Source organism: Erinaceus europaeus, chromosome 6 (assembly GCF_950295315.1).
Source record: "Erinaceus europaeus chromosome 6, mEriEur2.1, whole genome shotgun sequence".
NCBI lineage: Eukaryota > Metazoa > Chordata > Mammalia > Eulipotyphla > Erinaceidae > Erinaceus > Erinaceus europaeus.
The window spans coordinates 27792447-27815041 of NC_080167.1; the positions used below are offsets into that span (position 1 = coordinate 27792447).

General features: G+C 42.0%; 1 protein-coding gene across 3 annotated transcripts; it reads left to right on the forward strand.

Moving 5' to 3' along the window:
* The first annotated feature begins 1464 nt into the window (after positions 1-1464).
* RBM34 (RNA binding motif protein 34) lies at positions 1465-22130 on the forward strand. 3 transcript variants are annotated; one of them, XM_007522933.3, is made up of 11 exons: positions 1465-1605; positions 1716-1890; positions 3790-3914; positions 10379-10595; positions 14057-14116; positions 14845-14888; positions 16384-16467; positions 16603-16666; positions 18042-18081; positions 18212-18330; positions 21788-22130. In XM_007522933.3, exons 1-11 carry the CDS (start codon positions 1553-1555, stop codon positions 22067-22069), a joined length of 1263 nt encoding a protein of 420 aa, XP_007522995.1. In that variant the 5' UTR covers positions 1465-1552; the 3' UTR covers positions 22070-22130. The 3 variants fall into 3 exon arrangements, with proteins under 3 accessions (XP_007522995.1, XP_060047952.1, XP_060047954.1); XM_060191969.1 differs by having other exon boundaries at positions 18212-18263; positions 21788-21947; XM_060191971.1 differs by lacking the exon at positions 18212-18330 and having other exon boundaries at positions 21788-21968.
* Positions 22131-22595: the final 465 nt, after the last annotated feature.

The following is a 22595-nucleotide window of genomic DNA, read 5'->3' on the forward strand; positions in this document are numbered from 1 at the left end:
TTGTGTTCCTTAGGATATATCCCCAGGAGAGGAATTGCAAGGTCATAGGGTAGGTCCATTTCTAGCCTTCTGATAGTTCTCCAGACTGTTCTCCACAGAGGCTGGACCAATTTGCATTCCCACCAGCAGTGTAGGAGGAAGAACACAATTCTTGCTCTTGCAGTTTACCACTTGCTTAGCACTGCCTTGGTCAACTCTGACAAACTTTTGTGCTCTGAGCACTTGGGAGAAAAGGTTTGGTTGTAATGACAGCCATTTCTATAGCACAATTTTAGTATTTATGTATTAGGGTAGTATTTATTGTTTGGAGGACACACGTGGCCAAGAGTGCAAGTGGGGCCCCCTCTTGGGCTCATCGTGGTTCCGATGAAAAAGAATTTCCAAAGGACACAAGTCCAGGTGTATGATTTTTGCATTATTGCAAAGTAAAAGGTTTAGAATAAAAAGGGGGTTCAGGAGAAAGAATACTTCTAGGGTCTATAGACCCCAAATACCAGGGTCAAGTGACCAAGGCCCCAAAGACCCCTCATCATTCAAAATCCACTGTTACAGTCTTTCTTACTGGCACATCAGAGCTCACTTTTCATTGGCCCAATGGAGTAAGACCCCCCACTTCATGTAGTGCAAAAAAAAAAAAAAAATCCTTGACCCAGTGAATAGCTCCTCTTCCCATGTGCAGACTCAATGAGAACAAAATAAGCTACTATACATCCCAGTTACATGTGTGCAAACTTAAGAAAGAAAAGGTGTACCTTCCAGGTCTCCCTGCATCCTAAATTATTCCTCAATAGTATGCAACCATCTATCTTTTTAAAAAATCTATTTTTTCCCATTTTTTTTTACCATCTATCTTTCTTTCTCTCACTGCTCAGCTCTGGTTTATGGTGGTGCGGGGGACTGAACCTGGGACTTCAGAGCCTCAGGTATGAGAGTCTGTTTGCATAACCATTATGCTATCTAGCCCTGCCCACAACATCTCTTGACACATCTCCATCCATACTGCCTTTTCTACAGTTGAGAGGTTTTCTCTCTGCTTGGATAGACATTCCCAGCCTAGCTATTTCTTTTCTTCTTTCTTTCAAGTATTTTTTTTTAATCATCTCTATTTATTTATTGCGTAGAGACAGTCATAAATCGAGAGGGAAGGGGGAGGGAAGGAGACAGACCCTTGCAGCCCTGCTTCACCACTCGCAAAACTGCCCCTGCAGGTGGCGACGGGGGCTCAAACCTGGGTCCTTGGGCACTGTAACATATGCGCTCGACCAGGTGCGCCACCACCCGGCCCCACCTAGCTATTTCTTATTCACAAATCAGGCTTCAACTACTCTTTGGAGACTTCCTTCCCTACCTACACCAAGGTTTCCCCCAAATGGACCTGTAAGACAAACCGGAAGGTCCCACCCACCCCTCCCGCAACAATCAAACCTCTGAAGCCCAGCGAGTCCTCCAAAACGCCCGGAGCGGAAGAGGAGGGGCTCCGAAAGCGGAAGTAGCGAGTACCCGGAAGTGCGGTCTCACGTGCGGTGGCACTATCGGCGCCCAGGATAGAAGCATGGTTTTAAAAGGCAAGAACCCACGGAAGAGAAAGAAAAGTGTCCGGGAGGGGTGAGTGGGGCGAGGCACGTGTAGCCGGGCGAGGGCGCGCGTTCGCGAGCACGGGCGGGCGGAGCCGCAGCCGGGGCGCCGTGTTGTTGAGTTGCTGGCGTCTGTTGTAGGGAGACCCCGGACGATGGCGGTGGCAGGAGTCTCTCAGGAGAGTATCTGGTTGGGCAAGTGGCTAACAGCCTGTTCCACGGGGAGCCATCTTCCAAAGGCAGCGCCGCTCGCCTCTCGTCTCTCTTCAGCACTGTTGAGCCTCAGCTTCAGCCCATCTACGTGCCAGTGCCTAAAGTGAGTCAGTCGTGGGGGTTCTGTACTTAATATTCCACTTAGAGTAACTTGAAAACAAGCAACCAGCTGACAAAGCTTAAGTTCCAAAGTGGGATAAATAGGACTGATATTTTCCTTAGTCAGTTTTCTCTTACTGATTTAACCTTGGTTTACAAAGGTTCAGAGATGTAGCTGCGCACGTTTGTGTGTTTGCAGGTGACAGCGCCCACCACCAGTGTTCTTGTGCCCCCTAACCTTCCCCTCTGATAATCACCAGCGTTATTTTATGTTGTTGTTTGGTTGGCTTTGGTTTTAAACCAGAGCAATGCTCACTTGTGGTTTATGTGCTGGAGATTAGACCTGGGATTAAAGAGCCGCAGGCATGATGAAAGACTGCAAAACTATCTTGTAATCCTTCCAGCTCACCACCAGAGTAAGTTTCTTCCCTTTAGTTACTGTATTTTTATTTTTTTCCATTTTATTGAAGGACAGAAAGAAATTGAGAGGAGGGGGAGAGAAAGGTAGCCCCTGGCTCGAACCCTTGCACAGTTCCTTGCACTTAACTATGTACGCTTAGCCCGGTGCACCACGGCCTGGCCCCTTATTTTTATTTTATTTTTTTACCAGAGCACTGCCCAGCTCTGGCTTACAGTGGTGTGGGGGATTGAACCTGGGCCTGTGGAGCCTCAGGCATGAGCCTCTTTTGTAACCATTATGTTAATCTACTTCCCACCAACTTTAGTTATTCTCTATTCTATAATAGGTGAAGCCATTCAGTGGTTGGGTTCCCCACCCCCCTGGGGTTATTGCTGGGGTTCAGTGCCTGCACTATAAATCCTCTGCTCTTGTGACCAAGTAAACAAAATTCCCAAATAACTTTGTTATTATTATTATCTATTACCTTCTTAAACTCTAAGACAGAAAAAAAAAACCAAAAAAACCCTCTAAGACAGTAATTTTACTCATTCTCAGTAAAATCCCCCTTGGCATAGAGACAGGAAAAGGACAGCCATGGCAAGGGAAGAAGCATCCTCTGTTATCATGGTACCTCTGATGTGGTACAGGACTTGAAGGGTTTATGGCAGTGCTGGCACCTACCTAACTGGAGAGAGAAACAGTAGAACTAATTTTAAGAAGCCATTCAGGGGGTCGGGTGGTGGCGCAGTGGGTTAAGCGCATGTGGCGCAAAGCGCAGGAACCGGCGTAAGGATCCCGGTTGGAGCCCCCGGCTCCCCACCTGCAGGGGAGTCGCTTCACAGGCGGTGAAGCAGGTCTGCAGGTGTCTCTCTTTCTCTCCCCTTCTCTGTCTTCCCCTCCTCTCTCCATTTCTCTCTGTCCTATCCAACAACGAATTGCATCAACAAGGGCAATAGTAATAACCACAACGAAGCTACAACAAGGGCAACAAAAGGGGGGGAAAATGGCCTCCAGGAGCGGTGGATTCATGGTGCAGGCACCGAGCCCAGCAATAGCCCTGGAGGAGGGAAAAAAAAAAAAAAAAAAGAAGGCATTCAGGGTGGTCCTGGAGGTGGTGCAGTGGATTAAAGCATTGGATTCTCAACCAAGAGGTCCCGAGTTCAATTCCTGGCAGCACATGTACCCAGTGATGCCTGGTTCTTTCTCTCCTCCTATCTTTCTCATGAATAAATAAATAAATTCTTAAAAAAAAAAACATTAAAAAAAAAGCCACTGGGGGGGGGAGCAGCATAATGGTTATGCAACAGATACTCACTCATGCTTTAGGCTCTCAGGTCCCAGGTTCAGTTCTAGCACCATAAGCCAGAGCTGATCAGTTGTCTGGTAAAATGAAAATAATTAAAAAATACTAAATTCAGCACTGAAAATATCAGTGAATGCAAGAAGATGCTTCTTTAAAAAATGTAGTGGGTAACCTTTCAAAAAACTTCAAACTTTTAAAAGGTAACTCCCCCAAAAAGGAAGCAAGATGAAGAAGAAAGTGTGCCCCAAAGTCAAAGACCATCTTTACAAGAATCTCCAAAGAAAAAGAAGAAGCTCTCTCATTCAGATAAAAATTTGGCTAACAGGTTGGTAAGATTCTGCTAGTTGATGTTAAAGATTTTAGTTGGCAGTGAAAACTGATGCTTATGCCTGAAATAGTCTTCCTTCTTTTTAATTTAATTATTACTTTTTCCTCCAGGGTTATCGCCGGGACTCTGTCCCTGCACCACAAATCCACTGCTCCTGTGGCATTTATTTTAATTTTTGGATAGGACAGAGAGAAATCAAAAGGGGAGGGGAAGATAGAGAAGGAGAGAGAAAAATAGATACTTGCAAATCTACTTCACCTCTTGTGAAGCTAAACCCCCTGCAAGCAGGGACTGGGGGTTTGGACAAGGATCCTTTTGTGGGTGCTTACACTTTGTCCTATGTGTAATTAACCCGGTGTGCCACTGCCCAGCCTCCTTTAAATTTATTTTTATGATTTTTTATTTGATAGAACAGAGAGAAGTTGAGAGGATCAGGGCAAATAGAGAGAGAGGAAGATAGACATCTGTAGCTCTGCTTCTCCACTCAGGGCTTGGACACAGGATCTTGTGTATACACACAACCAGGTGTGCCTAGTGATCTTTTTCAGTTTTTCCCTCACTCATAGTTCCAATGTAAAGTAAAATTATTCTGGAAAACATGCATACCAAAAGTTGAAAAGGGCAAACTCCCCATGTACACAGTATCAGGAGTTATTAACACCTGGTCAATCTGTTTCATCTTTGTACCTTTTAAAATTAATTATGACACATGACGAAGGGTTTCACTTGAGACATAGAGGGGAGGGAGAGAGAGGAGTCAAGACCACTCTGCTACATTCAGTGTTGGATTGGACCAGAAAACTCAGATACTTGAGGTCAGTGCTTTACCAACTGAGCTCTCTTCCCAGATGTTTGTCTTCCCTTCATGCTTCCACTTCTTTCATTATTTAGAAGTAACCATAAAAACCTGTGTTTATCTGTAAACATTTTAGTCTGTATATAATACATGATTTTGGTTTTTTTGTTTATTTATTTATTTATTATTGGATAGAGACAGAAATTGAGAGGGAAGGGGGAGATAGGGAGACAGACAAGAGAGACACCTGCAGCCCTGCTTCACCACTCGTGAAGCTTTCCCCCTGCAGGTGGGGATCAGGGGCTTGAACCTGGGTCCTTGTGCACTGTGATGTGAGCACTTAACCAGGTGTGCCACCACCTGGCCCCAATTTTGTTTTTTTAAAAAAACATACTTACTTGGATCAAAACTTTCCTGGTTACTAATTTGTTTACATTTTATTTGACTCAAGGTCCAAGTATCAGACAGTCATAAGTTACTACATAACATTCTTCAGTGTATCAAGCCACTATCTCCAAGCCTTTTTTTCCTAAGCAGGTGATCTTGTTACCTAGTCAGAAGGCTACTAATGGCTAACAGATATGAAACACTGGTTTTGTCCCCCTTCTTAATGTATCTGTGTAAATCCTTAACTTTCCCCCTTTCAAGAAAAGTAGTTTTCCTCCTTGTCCAATGACCTGGGTTTTGTCTACTACTTACCTTTTCTTTTGTACTTTAGGGATTGTGCCATTAAAGATATCACGGGAGTTGGGTGGTAGTGCAGCAGGTGTGGTGCAAAGCTCAAGGACCGGCGTAAGGATCCTGGTTCAAGCCCCTGGCTCCCCACTTGCAGGGGGTTCACTTCACAGGCAGTGAAGCAGGTCTGCAGGTGTCTATCTTTCTTTCCCCCTCTCTGTCTTCCCCAGCTCTCTCCATCCTATCAACGATGACACAAATAATGACAATAGTAATAACTACAACTATATATATATATACATATACATATACATATACATATACATATACATATATATATATATCAAGGGCAACAAAAGGGAATAAATATTAAAAGAAGATCTTTGAGGAAGAAAAAGATATGCATCACATCTTCTTCCTATAGCTTTGATCTGTATGTCATATAAATATTCTCAAGATTCTCATTTTGGTAGCCTAGGAAGTGATGCAGTGGCTAGAGTGTTGGACATAATAGCATGAAGTCTGATACGACCTGAAAGATGACACGGTGTTACTCTCAAGCATGAGGTTCTGAGTTTGATTTCTCTCTTATTTTACTTATTTAATTTTTTTTACCAGCTCACTGCTCAGCTCTGGCTTATAGTGGTATGGGGGGATTGAACCTGGGACTTTGGAGCCTAAGGCATGAGAATCTTTTTGCATAAACATTATGCTATCTACCCATACCACAGGAGATTGATCTCTCAACATAACATATGCCAAAGTGGTATGCTTTGGTTCTTTCTTGCAAGGACCTAGGTTCAAGCCCCTGGTTTCCAACTGCAGGGGGAAGCCTCATGAGTGGTGATACAGTGCATCTCTCCCTCCCCCTCCCCTTTCCACACTCCCTCATTCCTCTTGTTTTTGTATCTGTTCTGTCAAAAAAAAAAAATTAGGGGCTGGGTGGTGGCACACCTAGTTGAGCGCATGTATTACAATGTGCAAGGACCCAGGTTTGAGCCCCCAGTCCCCACCTGCAGGGGGAAAGCTTCATGAGTGGTGAAGCAGGGCTGCAAGTGTCTCTCTGTCTCTCTCCCTATCTCCCCTTCCCTCTTGATTTCTGGCTGTCTCTATCTAATAAATAAAGATTAAAAAAAAAAAAAGAAAAAAGAATTAAAAGCATGAAGTCTCAGATCCTGACACTGCATGTGCCAGAGCGATGCTCTGGTTCTCTTTCTCTTTTGTTTTAGTATTAAATCTTTTTTTTTTTTTTTTAATGTCATATTAAGTTAATCTGTGTGGTGACGTAACCCGGTTAAGTGCACATAGTAACATAGTACTAAGTGCAAGGATCCGGGTTTGAGGCCCTGGCTCCCCACCTGCAGGGGGGTTGCTTCATAAGCAGTGAAGCAGATCAACAGGTGTCTCTCTCTCTCTCCTTCTTTGTCTCCTCTTCTCTCTCAATTTCTTTCTGTCCTATCCAGTAAAATAGAAAAAATGGCCTCCAGGAATAGTGGATTTCTAGTGCCAGCATCAAGCTCCAGTGAGTGATAACACTGGAAGAAAGAAAGAAAAAGAAAAAGGATAAATCTAAGAAAATTAAGCATTCTCTATTTATGTATTCCTCTTTTTACCTTTTCTCTCTCTCTCCTTTTTACTTTATTTGATAGAAGTTGAGATGGATGAGATTGAGAGGGAGAGAGACAGAGAGACACCTGCAACGCTACTTCACCCCTTGTGAAATTTCCCCTTGCAGATAGGCATCTGGGATTTGAACCTGGGCCCTTGTGCGTGGTAATACGTGCACTTAACCAGGTGCTCCACCACTCGACCCTTTTACCATTTCTCTTAACTTTTCCCTTGAAGATTTTAGAAAAAGTGTTCTGTACTTCTGTCTTAATGATTTGTCTTCGATAACTGTTGAAGAAGCTTGGTTTGGGGTATGTGCACGTGTGTATGCTTTGCCAACTGGGTTATCTCTGGGGCATGATGCCTGCACTATGAATCCTCAGCTCCTGATAGCCAATTTCCCCTTCTATCTACTTATTTTTTTTTATTTTTATTATTTTTTAAAATTTCTTTATTGGAGAATTAATGTTTTATATTTGACAGTAAATACAATAGTTTGTACATGCATAACATTTCCCAGTTTTCCATATAATAATACAACCCCCACTAGGTCCTCTGTCATCCTTTTTGGACCTGTGTTCTCCCACCCACCCCAGAATCTTACATTCTACCAGAGAGTGAGATTATTCCATATTCATCCTTCTGTTTTTTTTTTTTCTTTCATCCTTCTGTTTTTGACTTATTTCACTTAACATAATTTTTTCAAGCTCCATCCAAGACTCGCTGAAAATGGTGAAGTCACCATTTTTTGTTTGTTTGTTTGTTTGTTTTTGCCTACAGGATTGTTGCCAGGGCTCGGTGCCTGCACCATGAATCCACTGCTCCTGAAGACCACTTTTTCCCCCTTTTGTTGCCCTTCTTGTTTTATTGTTGTGGTTATTATTACTGTTGTTGCTGTCGTTGGATAGTACAGAGAGAAATGGAGAGAGGAGGGGAAGACAGAGAGGGAGAGAGAAAAATAGACACCTGCAGAGCTGCTTCACCACCTGTGAAGTGACTCCCCTGTAGGTGGGTTGTTGGGGGCTTGAAATGAGATCCTTCCAATGGGATCCTTCTGCTGGTCCTTGGGCTTTGAGCCATGTGCGCTTAACCCTCTGCACTATCGCTTGACTCCCTAAGTCATTGTTTTTAATAACTGAGTAGTATTTCATTGTGTATATATACCACAACAACTTGCTCAGCCACTTATCTGTTGTTGGATACCTGGTTTTTTTTTTTTAATATTTATTTATTCCCTTTTGTTGCCTTTGTTGTTTTATTGTTGTAGTTATTGTTGTTGTTGTTGTTGGATAGGATAGAGACAAATGGAGAGAGGACGGGAAGACGGGAAGAGAGAAAAGACACCTACAGACCTGCTTCACCACCTGTGAAGCGACTCCCCTGCAGGTGGGGAGCCTGGGGCTTGAACCAGGATCCTTATGCCGGTCCTTGCACTTTGCACCATGCGTGCTTAACCCGCTGAGCTACCACCCGACTCCCTCTCTTTCTATCTCCCCTTTCACTTTTACTTGCTCTGTTCTAGCAAATAAAATACTGTCCCCTCTGTCTTCCCCTCTCTCCATTTCTCTCTGTCCTGTCCAACAACAACAACATCAGTAACAACAATAACTACAACAATAAAACAAGGGCAATAAAAGGGAATAAATAAATAAATATTAAAAGAAGAAAGAGAGACAGACACCTCCAGCCCTGCTCTACCACTTGTGAAGCTTCTCCTACAGATGGGGACTGGGGACTTGAACCTGGGTCCTTCTGCATGGTAATACATGCACTTAACTAGGTAGACCACCACCCAGCCCCTATTATTTTTAGTATGGACAAATTGAGTGGGAAAGAGGAGACAGCAGGAGAGAGAAAGAGAGACATCTGCAGCATAGCTTCCCCCTTGCAGGTGGGCACCGGGGTCCTTCTTTGGCAATATGCATGCAACCCTGTGCACCATCACCTCACGTGGCAGCTTTTCTTATCAAAGACATTGAATTCTCTGACAGTAATCTTTTTTGAACTCTCCTCACATTTTACTTAGATGTTATCAGTGTATCTCTTAACTGTTCCTTAAATATGACATTCCTCATAGTCTTAAATTTTTTTCCCTCTTGTTGCCCTTGTTTATTGTCCTTGTTGTTATCGCTGTCGTTGTTGCATTAGACAGAGGAAAATGAAGAGAGGAGGGGAAGACAGGGAGAGAGAAAGACACCTGCAGTCCTGCTTCACCGTCTGTGAATCGACTCCCCTGCAGGTGGGGAGTTGGGGGCTTGAACCAGGATCTTTACGCCGGTCCCTGCGTTTCGCACCATGTGCGCTTAAAACCCACTGCGCCATCGCCCAGCTCCCCCTCATACCCTTTTTTTTTGTTAAGATTTTATTTATTTTTTTTCATGGAGATAGGAGAAAAAGAGAACCAGAGCATCACGTTCGTACTTGCAATGTGAGGGATAGAACTTGGGACCTCATGCTTGAGAGTCTAATGCTTTAGCCACTGTGCCACCTCTTCATATTCTGCTGTTAATTTTTGTACTTGGTGCAGGGCAATGAACCCGGAGACATTGCATGCACAATACAGTTGAGCCGCTTCCTTACCCAATTTTCTGTTATTTTTTATATTTAAAGAGAGAGGGGAGGTAGCCAGGTGGTGGCGCACCTGATTGAGCGCACATGTTACAATGCACAAGGACCCAGGTTCGAGACCCTGGTCTCCACCTGCAGGGGGAAAGCTTCATGAGTGATGAAGCAGGGCTGCAGGTGTCTCTCTGTCTCTCTCTCTCTTTATCTCCACTCTCAAATTCTGGCTGTCTCTATCCAGTAAATAAAGATGAAAAAAAATTTTTTTAAAAAGGGGGACAATCGGGAGTCAGGCGGTAGCACAGTGGGTTAAGCGCAGGTGGCGCAAGTGCAAGGACTGGTGTAAGCATCCCAGTTCGAGCCCCCGGCTCCCCACCTGCAGGGGAGTCACTTCACAGGCGGTGAAGCAGGTCTGCAGGTATCTTTTTCTTCCCCTCTCTGTCTTCCCCTCCTCTCTGCATATATCTGTCCTATCCAACAACGATGACATGAATAACAACAGTAATAACTACAACAATAAAACAAGGGCAACAAAATGGGAATAACAACAGTAATAACTACAACAATAAAACAACAAGGGCAACAAAACGGGAATGTATATTAAAAAAAAGGGGGAAATCACCATCACACCTTCCTACCATTCTCGGCCCCCCCCCCCCCACATGCACGCTGATCCCAGGTTCTCAAATACTGCAAAGCATGTGCTCTGCCAGCTGGTATCTCATGACCTTTTTCACCCTTCATTCTAGGTAATCGCAACTGTACTAGATTTGGCTTCCTTGACTCATTTCTATCTTTTTTATTTTTCCCCCTTAAAAAGGGAAAATGCTCTAGCAAATGCTGATTTAGAAGATGAAAATCAACAGAAACAAAGACAGAAAAGAAAAAATTCTCAATCTGATGTTGAAAAAGTAGATGAAGTAGATAACACAATTGCAAATCAAAGAAAGAAAATTCAAATCAACCACGAAGAAGAGAGGTTGAAGAATGAGAGAACGGTGTTTGTTGGGAATTTGCCTGTCACATGTAATAAGAAGGTAAGTCTCTAGTATAAAGATTCAGAGAAGTGTATTCGTTACATTGTCTTCTCTGTTACATAAGCACTTTATCATGAATATACAACTCCATTATAAATGACTGTCCTGGGTGGGGGTATAGCATAATGGTTATGCAAAGAGACTTTCATGTCTGAGGCTCTCAAGTCCCAGGTTCAATCCCCCACACCACCATGAGCCAGAGCTGAGCAGTGCTCTGTTCTATAGATTGATTCTACTTACCCTCCCCTCCCTCCTTCCCTCCCCTCTCCTTCCCTCCCTTCCTTCCAACTTATTCATTAATGAGAAAGTGAAAGTGGGAGAACCAGAGCATCACTTTGACACACAGAATACTGGGGATTGGACTCAGGACCACATACTTGAGAGTCCAACACTATATCCACTGCACCACATTCCAGGCCACATCTCTTTCCATTCCCATAGTCATTTCCTTGATACCAGCATTTGCTAGGAATATTTATCTCTTTAACTACTCTGTTCTGATGTGTATAAATGCATTCGTTCTGAATTTCTCCTATATAATTTGAGGCTCACTACTAAACTCAAACCTTTTACTTTTCATGGGTACTTGTGTTGGTGACCACAGTTGGCAGTGCTTTGGGTAGTAATCACACCCACTTCAGGAAGAACAATTTAAATTTCACTTCCTTAGAAACAAAAGAGTATAGTTCTATGTACACTTCACTGGGTCTGCCACTGCCCAGCCCCCCCTGAAACAAAGCTACAAATACCATACTTTTTTTTTTTTAAGTGGTGAATTCGTTTTTTTTAAATATTTTATTTATTTTTATTTTTTATTGGGGAATTAATGTTTTACATTCAACAGTAAGTACAATAGTTTGTACATGCATAACATTCCCCAGTCTCCCATATAACAATACACCCCCCACTAGGTCCTCTGAATCCTTCTTGGAGATTTTATTTATTTATGAGAAAGATAGGAGGAGAGAGAAAGAATCAGACATCACTCTGGCACATGTGCTGCTGGGGATCCAACTCGGGAACTCATACTTTAGAGTCCAAAGCTTTATCACTGCACCACCTCCCGGACCACCAAATATCATACTTGAATTGGCAGAATAAACTCACTTGGATAGTATGCTTCTTTGCCATGTATGTAACCCAGATTCGAGTGTGACTCTCACGACATAGAAGGAAGCTTTGGTACTGTGGTTTCTCGCTCTCTCTCTCTCCCTCTGTCTCTCTCTGTCTTTTTTTTTTTAAGTTATATTTATATATAGGATAGAGACAGCCGGGGGCTAGGCGGTGGTGTACCAGGTTAAGCACACATAGTACAAAGCATAAGGATAGAGACAGTCAGAAATCAAGAGGCAAGGGGTGATAGAGTGAAAGACACCTGCAACATGGTTCCAACACTGTTCCAACACTTTTCCAAAGCTTTCCCTCTGCAGATGGGGACCGAGGGCTTAAACCTGGGTCCTTCTGCATTGTAGCATGTGCATGCAACTGAGTGTACCACTACCTGGCCTCTCTTATGTCTACTTCTTCTTTATATTTCTTTCTATAATTATTTAAATTTTATTTTATTTGATAGAACAGAGAGAAATTGAGAGTGAGAGGAGATGGGAAGGGAAAGAGAGAGAGAGTGATACCTGCAGCCCTGCTTCACCACTCCTGAAGCTTTCCCCTTGCAGGTGGAGACCAGTGCTTGAACCTGGGTCCTTGTGCATGTTAAAACATGCACTTAGCCAGGTGTGCTACCACCCAACCCCTCTTGTATCTTTTCCTAAACCAATATTCTTTGTCAGTAAATAAAATTCATTTCTGGTTTAGGCCAGTATGAAAATAGAAAAATCTGTGGAATAATCTTTTTTTTTCTTTCTTTTATTTATAAAATGGAAACACTAACAAGACCATAGGACCCACTAACAAGACCCACTATCAAAACTCTGTACATATCTCATCCCCTCCCCTGACAGCTTTCCTATTCTTTTATTATTATTATTTATTTATTCCCTTTTGTTGCCCTTGTTGTTGCATTGTTATTGTAGTTATTATTGTTGTATAGGACAGAGAGAAATGGAGAGAGATGGGGAAGACAGAGGGGGAGAGAAAGATAGACACCTGCAGTCCCAGGTCAGTTTCCCACATCACCGTAAACAAGAGTTGAGCAATGCTCTGTTTTAAAATAAATAAATAAATAAAGGTAAAAGAAGGGGCCAGGTGGTGGCACACCTGGTTTTGTGTACATGTTACAATGCGCTAAGACCCAGGTTTAAGCCCCCAGTCCTCACCTGCAGGTGAAAACTCCACAAGTGATGAAGCAGTGCTGTGGTTATCTCTTGTCTCTCTCTCCCTCTTGTCCTCTTTCTTTCAATTTCCAGCTGTCTTTATCTAATAAGTAAATAAAGATAATAAAATATATATTTTTTTAAATCTAATAGGATGGTCCAGGAGGTGCAACAGTGGATAAAGCATTAGACTCTCAAGTATGAGGCCTTGAGTTCAATCCCTGGCAACACATGTATCAGAATGATACCTGGTTCTTTAAAAAAAAAGAGAATTGGGAGTCGGGCAGTAGCGCAGTGGGTTAAGTGCACTTGGCGCAAAGTGCAAGAACTGGCAGAAGGATCCCGGTTCAAGCCCCCGGCTCCCCACCTGCAGGGGAGTCGCTTCACAGGTGGTGAAGCAGGTCTGCAGGTGTCTATCTTTCTCTTCCTCTCTCTCTCTTTCTCTTCCACTCCTCTCTCCATTTCTCTCTGTCCTATCTAGCAATGACGACATGAATAACAACAATAATAAAACAAGGGCAACAAAAGGGAATAAATAAATAAATATTTATTAAGAAAAAAAAAGGAGAGAGAGAGAGACTTGCCTAGGGGCTGGGGATATAGTAATAATGGTTATGCAAAAGACTTTCATGGCTGAGACTCTGAACTCCCTGGCTCAGTTTCCAGCATCACCTAAACAAGTGCTGATCATGCTCTAGTGTTTTTTCATTAAAATAAATAAAATATTAAAAAAAATTATAATCTGTGGTCTGGGAGGTGGCACAGTGGATAAAATGTTGGTCTCTTTTTTATATTTATTTATTTTCCCTTTTGTTGCCCTTTTTGTAGTTATTGTTGTTATTAATGTCGTCGTTGTTGGATAGGACAGAGAGAAATGGAGAGAGGAGGGGAAGACAGACGTGGAGAGAAAGACACCTGCATACTTGCTTCACTGCTTATGAAAAATGTTGGTCTCTTAAGCATGAGGTCCTGAGTTCAGTCCCTGGCAGCACATGTACCAGAGTGATGTCTGGTTCTTTCTCCCTCTCCTATCCCTCTCATTACTAAAAAAAAAAAAATTTTTTTTAAATTATAATGTAGCTGTAGAAGGTTATCAGTTTAATTCCTTTTTGTTGCACTTATTTAATGTTACAAAAGTACACTAATATATATATATATATATATATATATATTTTTTTTTTTTAATTTCAGAAGTTGAAGTCATTTTTCAAAGAGTATGGACAAATAGAATCTGTACGATTTCGTTCTCTGGTATGTTTTCTTTTCCCCTTAAAATTTCATATTTATTAAATATTACATTTAAATCAGACCTTTTAATGTATTATTGGAATGGAGAATAACTTGTCTTTAACAATTTTGAACCAACAAGTTCAAATCTAGTCCTAGAGAAGAAGTTGTTGCTTTTAGTATCTATATTTATTTATTTATTTTGCCCTTTGGTGTATCTCTTCATCTCCCACTTTCATCAGCCATGAAGTCATGGAGCTACAATATTTTTATTTTTATTTTTTTTTGCCTACAGGGTTATTGCTGGGACTCAGTGCCTATACTATGAATCCACTGCTCCTGGAGGCTATTTTTTCCCCATTTTGTTGCCCTTGTTGTATTTATTGTTATTGTTGTCATTGCTGCTGTTGTTGATGGATAAGACAGAGAGAAATGGAGAGAGGAGGGGAAGACAGGGGGAGAGAAAGACACTGCACTCCTGCTTTACAACCTGTGAAGCGACTCCTCTGCAGGTGGGGAGTTGGGCTCAAACCGGAATCCTTAATGCTGGTCCTTGCTTTTTGAACCACCTGCACATAACCCGCTGCACTACCGCCCAACTCCCTACTGAGTTTTTTTTTTTTTTTTCTGATTGTTCTTTAAAGTAGTTGTGTCTATGGTCCTTGGAGTATGAAATAAGCTGTTTGTGTTTAGATACAATTAAATAGATACTCCTGAAAACATTTTTAATAATCTTTTTCCTTTCTTCAAAGATTCCAGCAGAGGGAACTATGTCCAAAAAGTTGGCAGCTATAAAGTAAGTTTATAAGAGGCTGGGGAGCTGCTACAGCAGGTAGAGCTTAAGACTTGCACAGAAGTCCTAAACGAAATCCTCGGTATCCCGTTTGCCACAGAGGTTCTCTGGGCTCTCTCCTGTCTTGCTCATGAATCAGACTTGTTACGAGCAGTACTACAAATTGAACCTGGGACCTCACTTGTTACGAGCAGTACTACAATTTGAACCTGGGACCTCAGGCACTTTAAGTCCAGAGTTTTACCAGCATAACTTTTCCTCAGCTACATTTTAAACATAAGCATCTTTCTGGGAAGTTACTGTTCACTGGTCAAGTTTTCCTAGAGGAAATTTACTCTGTTGCTCTTTAAGCTTTAAGTAGTCTATGTGAGGGTTTTAGAACCATATTGGTTATGTGACTTACCTTTTTTAATTCTCAGGAGATTTTCTCTGCCCCCCCCCCCCCCCAACTCTACCTTATGGTGGTTCAGGGCATTGAGCCTGGGACTCTGGAGCTGCAGGCATAAAAATCTCTCTTTTCTTTTTTTTTTTTTAAAGATCTTATTTACTTATTAATGAGAAATATAGGAGAGAGAGAGAGAACCAGACATCACTCTGGTACATGTGTTGCCAGGGATTGAACTCAGGACCTCATGCTTGAGAGTCTAGTGCCTTAGCCACTGTGCCACCTCCCGGACCACATGAATCTCTTTGCGTGCTATCTACCCCTGCCCATTTTGGTTTTCTTTTCTTTTTTTTTTTCAATCAGGTATTTATTTATTCATTCCCTTTTGTTGCCCTTGCTGTTTTATTGTTGTAGTTATTATTGATGTCTTTGTTGTTGGATAGATCAGAGAGAAATGGAGAGAGGAGGGGAAGACAGAGAGGGGGAGAGAAAGATAGACATCTACAGCCCTGCTTCACCACTTGTGAAACTTTCCCCCTGCAGGTGGGGACCAGGGGTTTGAACCTGGGTCCTCGCTTAACCAGGTGTGCCACTGCCTGGCCCCAATAGTTACTTTAAAAATATTTCTGCGAATCGCAGTAAGTCAGGATTTAAAATTTTTTAAAATATTCATTCATTTATTATTGGTCAGAAAGTATGTGCCAGGCTGATGGACTGGATCTCTTCTTTTCTCTCTCTCATTAACAAGTAAATACATCTCTCCCTCCCCCCCAAAAAAAGAGATAAATATCCACCACCCCATTTAAAAAATCGTATCATATTTGTCAGGAGTAGAAAAGAGGTTGGGTGGCACACCTGGTTGAGTGCACATGTTATAATGTGCAAGGACCTAGGTTCAAGCCCCCCAGTGCCCACCTGCAGAGGAAAGTTTCACAAGTGGTGAAGCAGTGCTACAGGCATCTCTGTCTCTCCTCTCTGTCCCATCCCTCTTGATTTCTGGCTGTCTCTACTCTATAAATAAATAAAGAGCAGAAAACAATTTGTGTTTGTTCCAGCCATGTTGAAAATTATTGCATCTTAACATTGTCTTTTTATTTCATTTTTTGAGTGTAGACGTGAAGTTCATCCCGATCAGAAAAATATTAATGCTTACGTTGTGTTTAAGGATGAGAGTGCTGCTATAAAAGCTTTGAAAAGGTAATTTTATCCCTGAAGTTTGAATACAATTATTAAGTTTGTATGGATGTGTTCTGCTCTTTTGCTTCACAATAGAGTGAATATTCCAGTAACTACACATTTTAATAGCCATTTCCTTGTATGTGTATCATACAGAAATGGAGCTCAAATTGCAGATGGATTTCGTATCAGAGTTGATCTTGCATCTGAGACTTCATCTGTAAGTACTACTTGAATTCAGAGAACTAAAGTGAAACTTACTTTTTGTTTGTTTGATAGGATAATCCAGAGTCTTACACATGCACTACATTGTTAAGCCATCTCTGGCCCTATCTATCTATCTATCTATCTATCTATCTATCTATCTATCTATCTATTCTTCCTCCCTCCCTCCCTCCCTCCCTCCCTCCCTCCCTTCCTTTCTCCCTTCCTTTCTCTCTCTCTCTCTCTCTCTCTCTCTCTCTCTCTCTTTCTTTCTGCATGAATGACTGTTCCGTTATCCATGGAATTCCCTTTGTTGTTTTCATGTGATTCTAGGGATTGAACCCAGCAAGCCCTCATGTGCAAAGTATAAACTACCATTGTTCTACCTCCCCAGCCCCAGAAATGTTTTCTTCGATTATGCTAGGAGAGGAATGGTATTAGCATAGAGAAACACAGAAGGGGGTCTGGGTGGTGGTGCACCTGGTTAAGTGCACATAGTACTTAATGCAAAGACCCGTGCAAGGATATGGGTTCAAGCCCCTGTTCCCTACCTGCAAGGGGAAGCTTCACAAGTGGTGAAGCAGGTTTGCAGCTCTCGCTCTCTCTCCTGTCTTCTCTCTCTTCTTTTTCTCTCTCACTACCCCTCCCCCCATCTCTTTCCCCCTTCTCTCTTAATTTCTCTTTGTCCTGTCCAATAAAATGGAAAAAATGGCCACCAGGAACAGTGGATTCATAGTGCTAGCACAGAGCCTAGCAATAACCTTGAAGTTAAAAATAAAGAAAGAGAGAAAACACAGACGAGGGAACTGGGCAGTACTGCAGCGGGTTAAGTGCATATGGCGTGAAGTGCAAGGGCCAGTGTAAGGATACAGGTCCAAGCCCCTGGCTCCCCACCTCCAGGGGGGTTGCCTCACAAGCGGTGAAGCAGGTTTCCAGGTGGCTATCTTTCTCTCCCCCTCTCTGTCTTTCCCTTTTCTTTTAATTTCTCTCTGTCCTATCCAACAACAATAATAACGGCAACAAAATGGGGAAAAAAATGGCCTCCAGGAGCAGTGGATTTGTAGTGCAGGCACTGAGCCCCAGCAATAATCCTGGAGGCAAAAAAGAGAAAAGACAGATGAAAACAGTCTTTGCCCTCCGTAACCACATTTTTGGTGCTGGAGAGACAAACTCAGTGGGTCAAGCACTTGCCTTGCAAACATGTGGCCAGGTTGAAGCCCAGGTACACCAGGGAGTGCCGCAGCCCCAAGAGAAACTAAGGAGCAGGTGTGTGGTCACGTCAGAAGAGGACAGCCAGTCTCAATAGAAAGGTGAAGCAAAGGGCGCTTTCTAGGGTGAGTTCCTTTTCTGCTTCAGTGAATACAATTTTTAAAATTCTTTTTGTATTTCAGAGGGACAAGAGATCGGTGTTTGTGGGGAATCTCCCATACAGTAAGTTTTTTTAAATAATACATAAAGTATATTATTAAATAACAGATAGAAGAAGCATAGTAACTTTAAGTCTCCAGCTTTCTGAACGATTCCAGGTTCTTATCTCCACTTGTCTTGAATTTGTTTTTAGAAATTGAAGAATCTACAGTTGAGGAGCACTTTTCGGATTGTGGTGCTATTGTGTCAGTAAGGATTGTGAGAGATAAAGTTACAGGAGTTGGCAGAGGGTTTTGCTATGTGCTCTTTGAGGTATGTGAGACTAATGTCATTGCTCTTAAGACATAACTCACTTTCACTCTTAAATCCTATTTGGACTGGGGAAACAGCATGGTGGTTATGCAGAAGACTCCTATCTGGGGCCAGGTGGTGGTGCACCTGGTTGAGTGCATGCATTACAGTGTGCAAGGACTTCAAGCGTCTGGTCCCCACCTATGGGGGCGGGGGGAGGCTTCACGAGTGGTGAAGCAGGGTTGCAGGTGTCTCTCTGTCTCTCTGCCGCCTCCTCCTTTCTCATTTTCCCTCTGTCTCTATGCAATAAATAAATAAATAAATAAATAAATAAATAAATAAACTAACTTTTGTATCTGAGGCTCTGAGGTCCCAGGTTCAATCCACAGCACCACTATAAGCCAGAGCTGAGCAGTGCTCTGGTATCTTTAAAAAATAAGTAAATAAGTAAAAAATAAAATAAGTAAATATTTAAAGAAATATTTACTTAAAATAAAAAATAAGTTAAAAATAAGTAAATAAAATATTTTTAAGAAAAGAAATGAAGGGATGTTCATGGGGTCTGGGTAGTGGTGCACATGGTAAGCGTATACATTATCAGGTGCAAGGACCCAGGTTCGAGCCCCTGTTCCCCACCTGCAGGGGGAAAGCTTTATGCAGAGCTCTGTACCACTTCCTGGACCACCCAAACCTAAAGATTTTCTAGGGACCAAATGATACAGCTTGCTCTGTGGCATGCACACTTTGGTGTGTATGAGGAACTGTCCTGGACCACTTGGGAATACCTACTTGGGAAGTTTCACATGTGCTTTGCTGTCTCCCCTCTCTGTCTGTCTCTTCCTCTCTATCTTCCCTCTCTGTCTTTGGCAAAAAGTAAAAAGTGGCTTTCCAGTTTTCTCTTTCTCCATATTAATGTTATTAATATTCTAATTATTGGGTATTAAAGCCATTAAAGTACATACTATCAATCGAATGGCACTGAAGTTTTTCTTCTCTCCACACAAATACTGTCTTATTTCTTCTTTGCTTTATTTTATAGTTGAACTTAGGCTTGCTACTTGTTTTGCTTTTTTCTTTTCTTTTCTTTTCTTTTCTTTTCTTTCTTTATTTATTAGATAGAGGCAGCCAGAAATTGAGAGGGAAGGGGGTGATAGAGAGGGAGAGAGACCCCTGCAACACTGCTTCACCACTCGTGAAGCTTCTCTCCTGCAGGTGGGGACCAGGAGCTTGAACCCGGCTTCTTGCGCACTATAACACATGTGCTTAACCAGGTGCGCTACCACCCGGCCCCTTTGTTTTGCTTTCTGTTGTGTGGGCATCTTCCACTGAGTGATGTAATATTATGCTATATACTTTTTTTCCCCACTCATAATTGGCTGAAATGTTGATCATTTATTGTGCTTTCTCTGTTCCCATGTCATGATGAAATTGAAGTAGTTTTATTATTTTTTCTCTTCAAATGTCTCCATTTTTGAAACCCACATTTTAGGATGTCTCCCCAATTGTTGGATGCTTTTTAAAATATATATATTTATTTATTTATTCCCATTTGTTGCCCTTGTTGCTTTATTGTTGTAGTTATTATTGTTGTTATTGATGTTGTTAGGACAGAGAGAAATGGAGAGAGGAGAGGAAGACAGGGGGAGAGAAAGAGAGACACCTGCAGACCTGCTTCACTGCTTGTGAAGTGACTCCCCTGTAGGGAGAGCCAGGGGCTCAAACCGGGATCCTTATGCCAGTCCTTGCGCTTTGTGCCATATGTACTTAACCTGCTGCACTACCGCCCGACTCCCGGTTGCTTTTTTTATTATTATTATCTTTATTTGATAGAGATAGCCAGGAATTGAGAGCGAAAGAGGAAATAGAGGAAGAATGAGAGAGAAACACCCGAAACACTGCTTTACCACTTGCAAAAAGTTTTCCCTCTGCAGATGGGGACTAGGGGCTCGAACTTAGGTCCTTGCACATTGTAACATGTGCTCTTAACCAGGTATAACACCACTCTCAACCCCTGCTTTTTTTTTATATATATTTATTTATTCCCTTTCATTGCCCTAGTTGATTTTATTGTTGTAGTTATTATTGTTGTTGTCATTGTTGGATAGGACAGAGAAAAATGGAGAGAGGAGGGGAAGACAGAGAGGGAGAGAGAAAGATAGACACCTGCAGACCTGTTTCACTGCCTGTGAAGCGACTCCCCTGCAGGTGGGGAGCTGGGGACTCGAACCAGGATCCTTATGCCGGTCCTTGTGCTTTGCGCCACGTGCACTTAACCTGCTGCGCTACCGCCCGACTCCCCCTGCTTTTGTTTTTTAAACCAGAGCGTGCTCCCCCCTCCCCCGGCATCTCTCTCAAAAATAAAATAAAATATTGAGAGAACGAGTGCACCATGGTATAGCCGTTTCATAATGGCTATGAAAAGAGACTCATTCCTGAGGCTCCAAAATCTCAGGTTCAGTCTCCCACAACATCATAAGCCAGCATCAAGTAGTGTTCTGTCTAGTTGAGAGAGAGAGAGAGAGAAGAGAGAGAACATGAACCAGAGCATCATTTTGGCATTCGTCATGACTGAGGAATAAACTCACCCCTTGTACCACCTGTGGGGTTGCTGTTTTTTTTCTCTTGATAATGTTTTATAGATATCCTTTAACAAACATCCCTTGAATGTTTGGGTTGACTGGCATAGAATGGTTTTTTTATTGGAATGAATGAATAATCAAAAAATTGGATGTAAACAGAACCCAGCAGAGAGCTTATCATCTCAGGGACTGCAGTGGAAAGCTCTCTCTTCTCAAGTCAGCTTCTTCTTCTAGCGTTTGCCCTTCTTCCGTAGCCAGTCAGCAGTATCAGGTTGAGCCTGATGTAAAGTTTCGAGACCTCCTTTGAATCTGGAGAGGTGACAGTCGTTGACTATGTGGGTCATAGTCTGTCTGTAGCTGCAGGGGCAGTTTGGGTCATCTCTGGCTCCCCAGCGATGGAAGTCAGCTAATCCACTGGAACTTTTTTTTTTTCTTTAACCAGAGCACACTGTTCAACTCTGGTTTCTGGTGATGTAGGCGATTGAACCTGGGACTTTTTAGCCTCAGGTGTAAGAGTCTCTTTGAATATCCATTATGCTGTCTACCCCCACCCTTTACTGGAACTTTTGAAGTTAATGAGTAGGAAATGCACTAATTTAAATAATTATATATGGCCAACCTAGTTAGTGAGTTGAAATCTTACTATGTAATGGAAAAAGAATCCTATTGCATTGTCATGTCATTATTTGCTAAGGCCATATATTTCCTGGAGAAAAAAAATGGAGAGAGATGATTAAAAGAAGACTACAACTACAATTGCTGAAACACTTGGGATTTGGAGTTGAGAAGAGTTTTTAAGTACAAATTTGAAAATGTTCTAGTCCATTAAGGTGGGAATGTTACTTGTCCTTTTGTAGATGGGTTTCTGTTAGAAATTAATATATTGCTTTTTATTCCAGAATGCAGATGCTGTTCATCTTGCTTTGAAATTAAATAATTCTGAACTCATGGGAAGGAAACTCAGAGTCATGCGTTCTGTTAATAAGGAAAAACTAAAACAAAATTCAAATCCCCGTTTGAAGAATGTCAGTAAACCTAAGCAGGGACTTAATTTTGCTCCAAAAACTGTAGGACATTCTGAAAGTTTATTTATTGGAGAAAAAGCTGTTCTCACCAAGAAAAAAAAGAAAGGACAGAAGAAAAGTGGACGGACTAAGAAACAGCAAAAACAGAAGGAGTAGTTTGAAGGTGTTGTTTTTTGTTTTGGCAGAATATTCGTAATAAAAATTTGATGAACTTTGTTGAATTGAGTTTCAGAATATTTTATGTAAGTGGTGTAAATGAAATTTGGAAATTTGTTAAGTTTAGTTTACATTGTAATAGTATTTTTGTGGTATCTGTTTTAAGATGTAGTCAGAGGCCTGGGGAGATAGTATAATGGTTGTGTAAATGTATTTTTTAAAAAATTACTTATTTATTTTGCTTTTTCCTCCATTTTGTTGCCCTTGTTTTATTGTTGTGGTAGTTATTATTATTATTGTTGTTGTTATTTACGTCATCGTTGTTGGTTAGAACAAAGAGAAATGGAGAGAGGAGGGGAAGACAGAGGGGGAGAGAAAGATAGACACCTGCAGACCTGCTTCACCGCCTGTAAAGCTATTCCCCTAAAGGTGGGAAGCCGGGGGCTTGAACTGGGATCCTTACACCAGTCCTTGTGCTTAAGCCTCTGCGCTACTGCCCGACCCCCTATTTTATTAATTTATTACT

Excerpts from the sequence above, each read along its gene's own strand:
- RBM34 (XM_007522933.3), top strand. The coding sequence starts at position 1,553 with ATGGTTTTAAAAGGCAAGAACCCACGGAAGAGAAAGAAAAGTGTCCGG. Across the intron at positions 3,915-10,378 it reads GATAAAAATTTGGCTAACAG|GGAAAATGCTCTAGCAAATG; the intron begins GTTGGTAAGATT and ends CCCCTTAAAAAG. Across the intron at positions 16,667-18,041 it reads TTGCATCTGAGACTTCATCT|AGGGACAAGAGATCGGTGTT; the intron begins GTAAGTACTACT and ends TTTGTATTTCAG.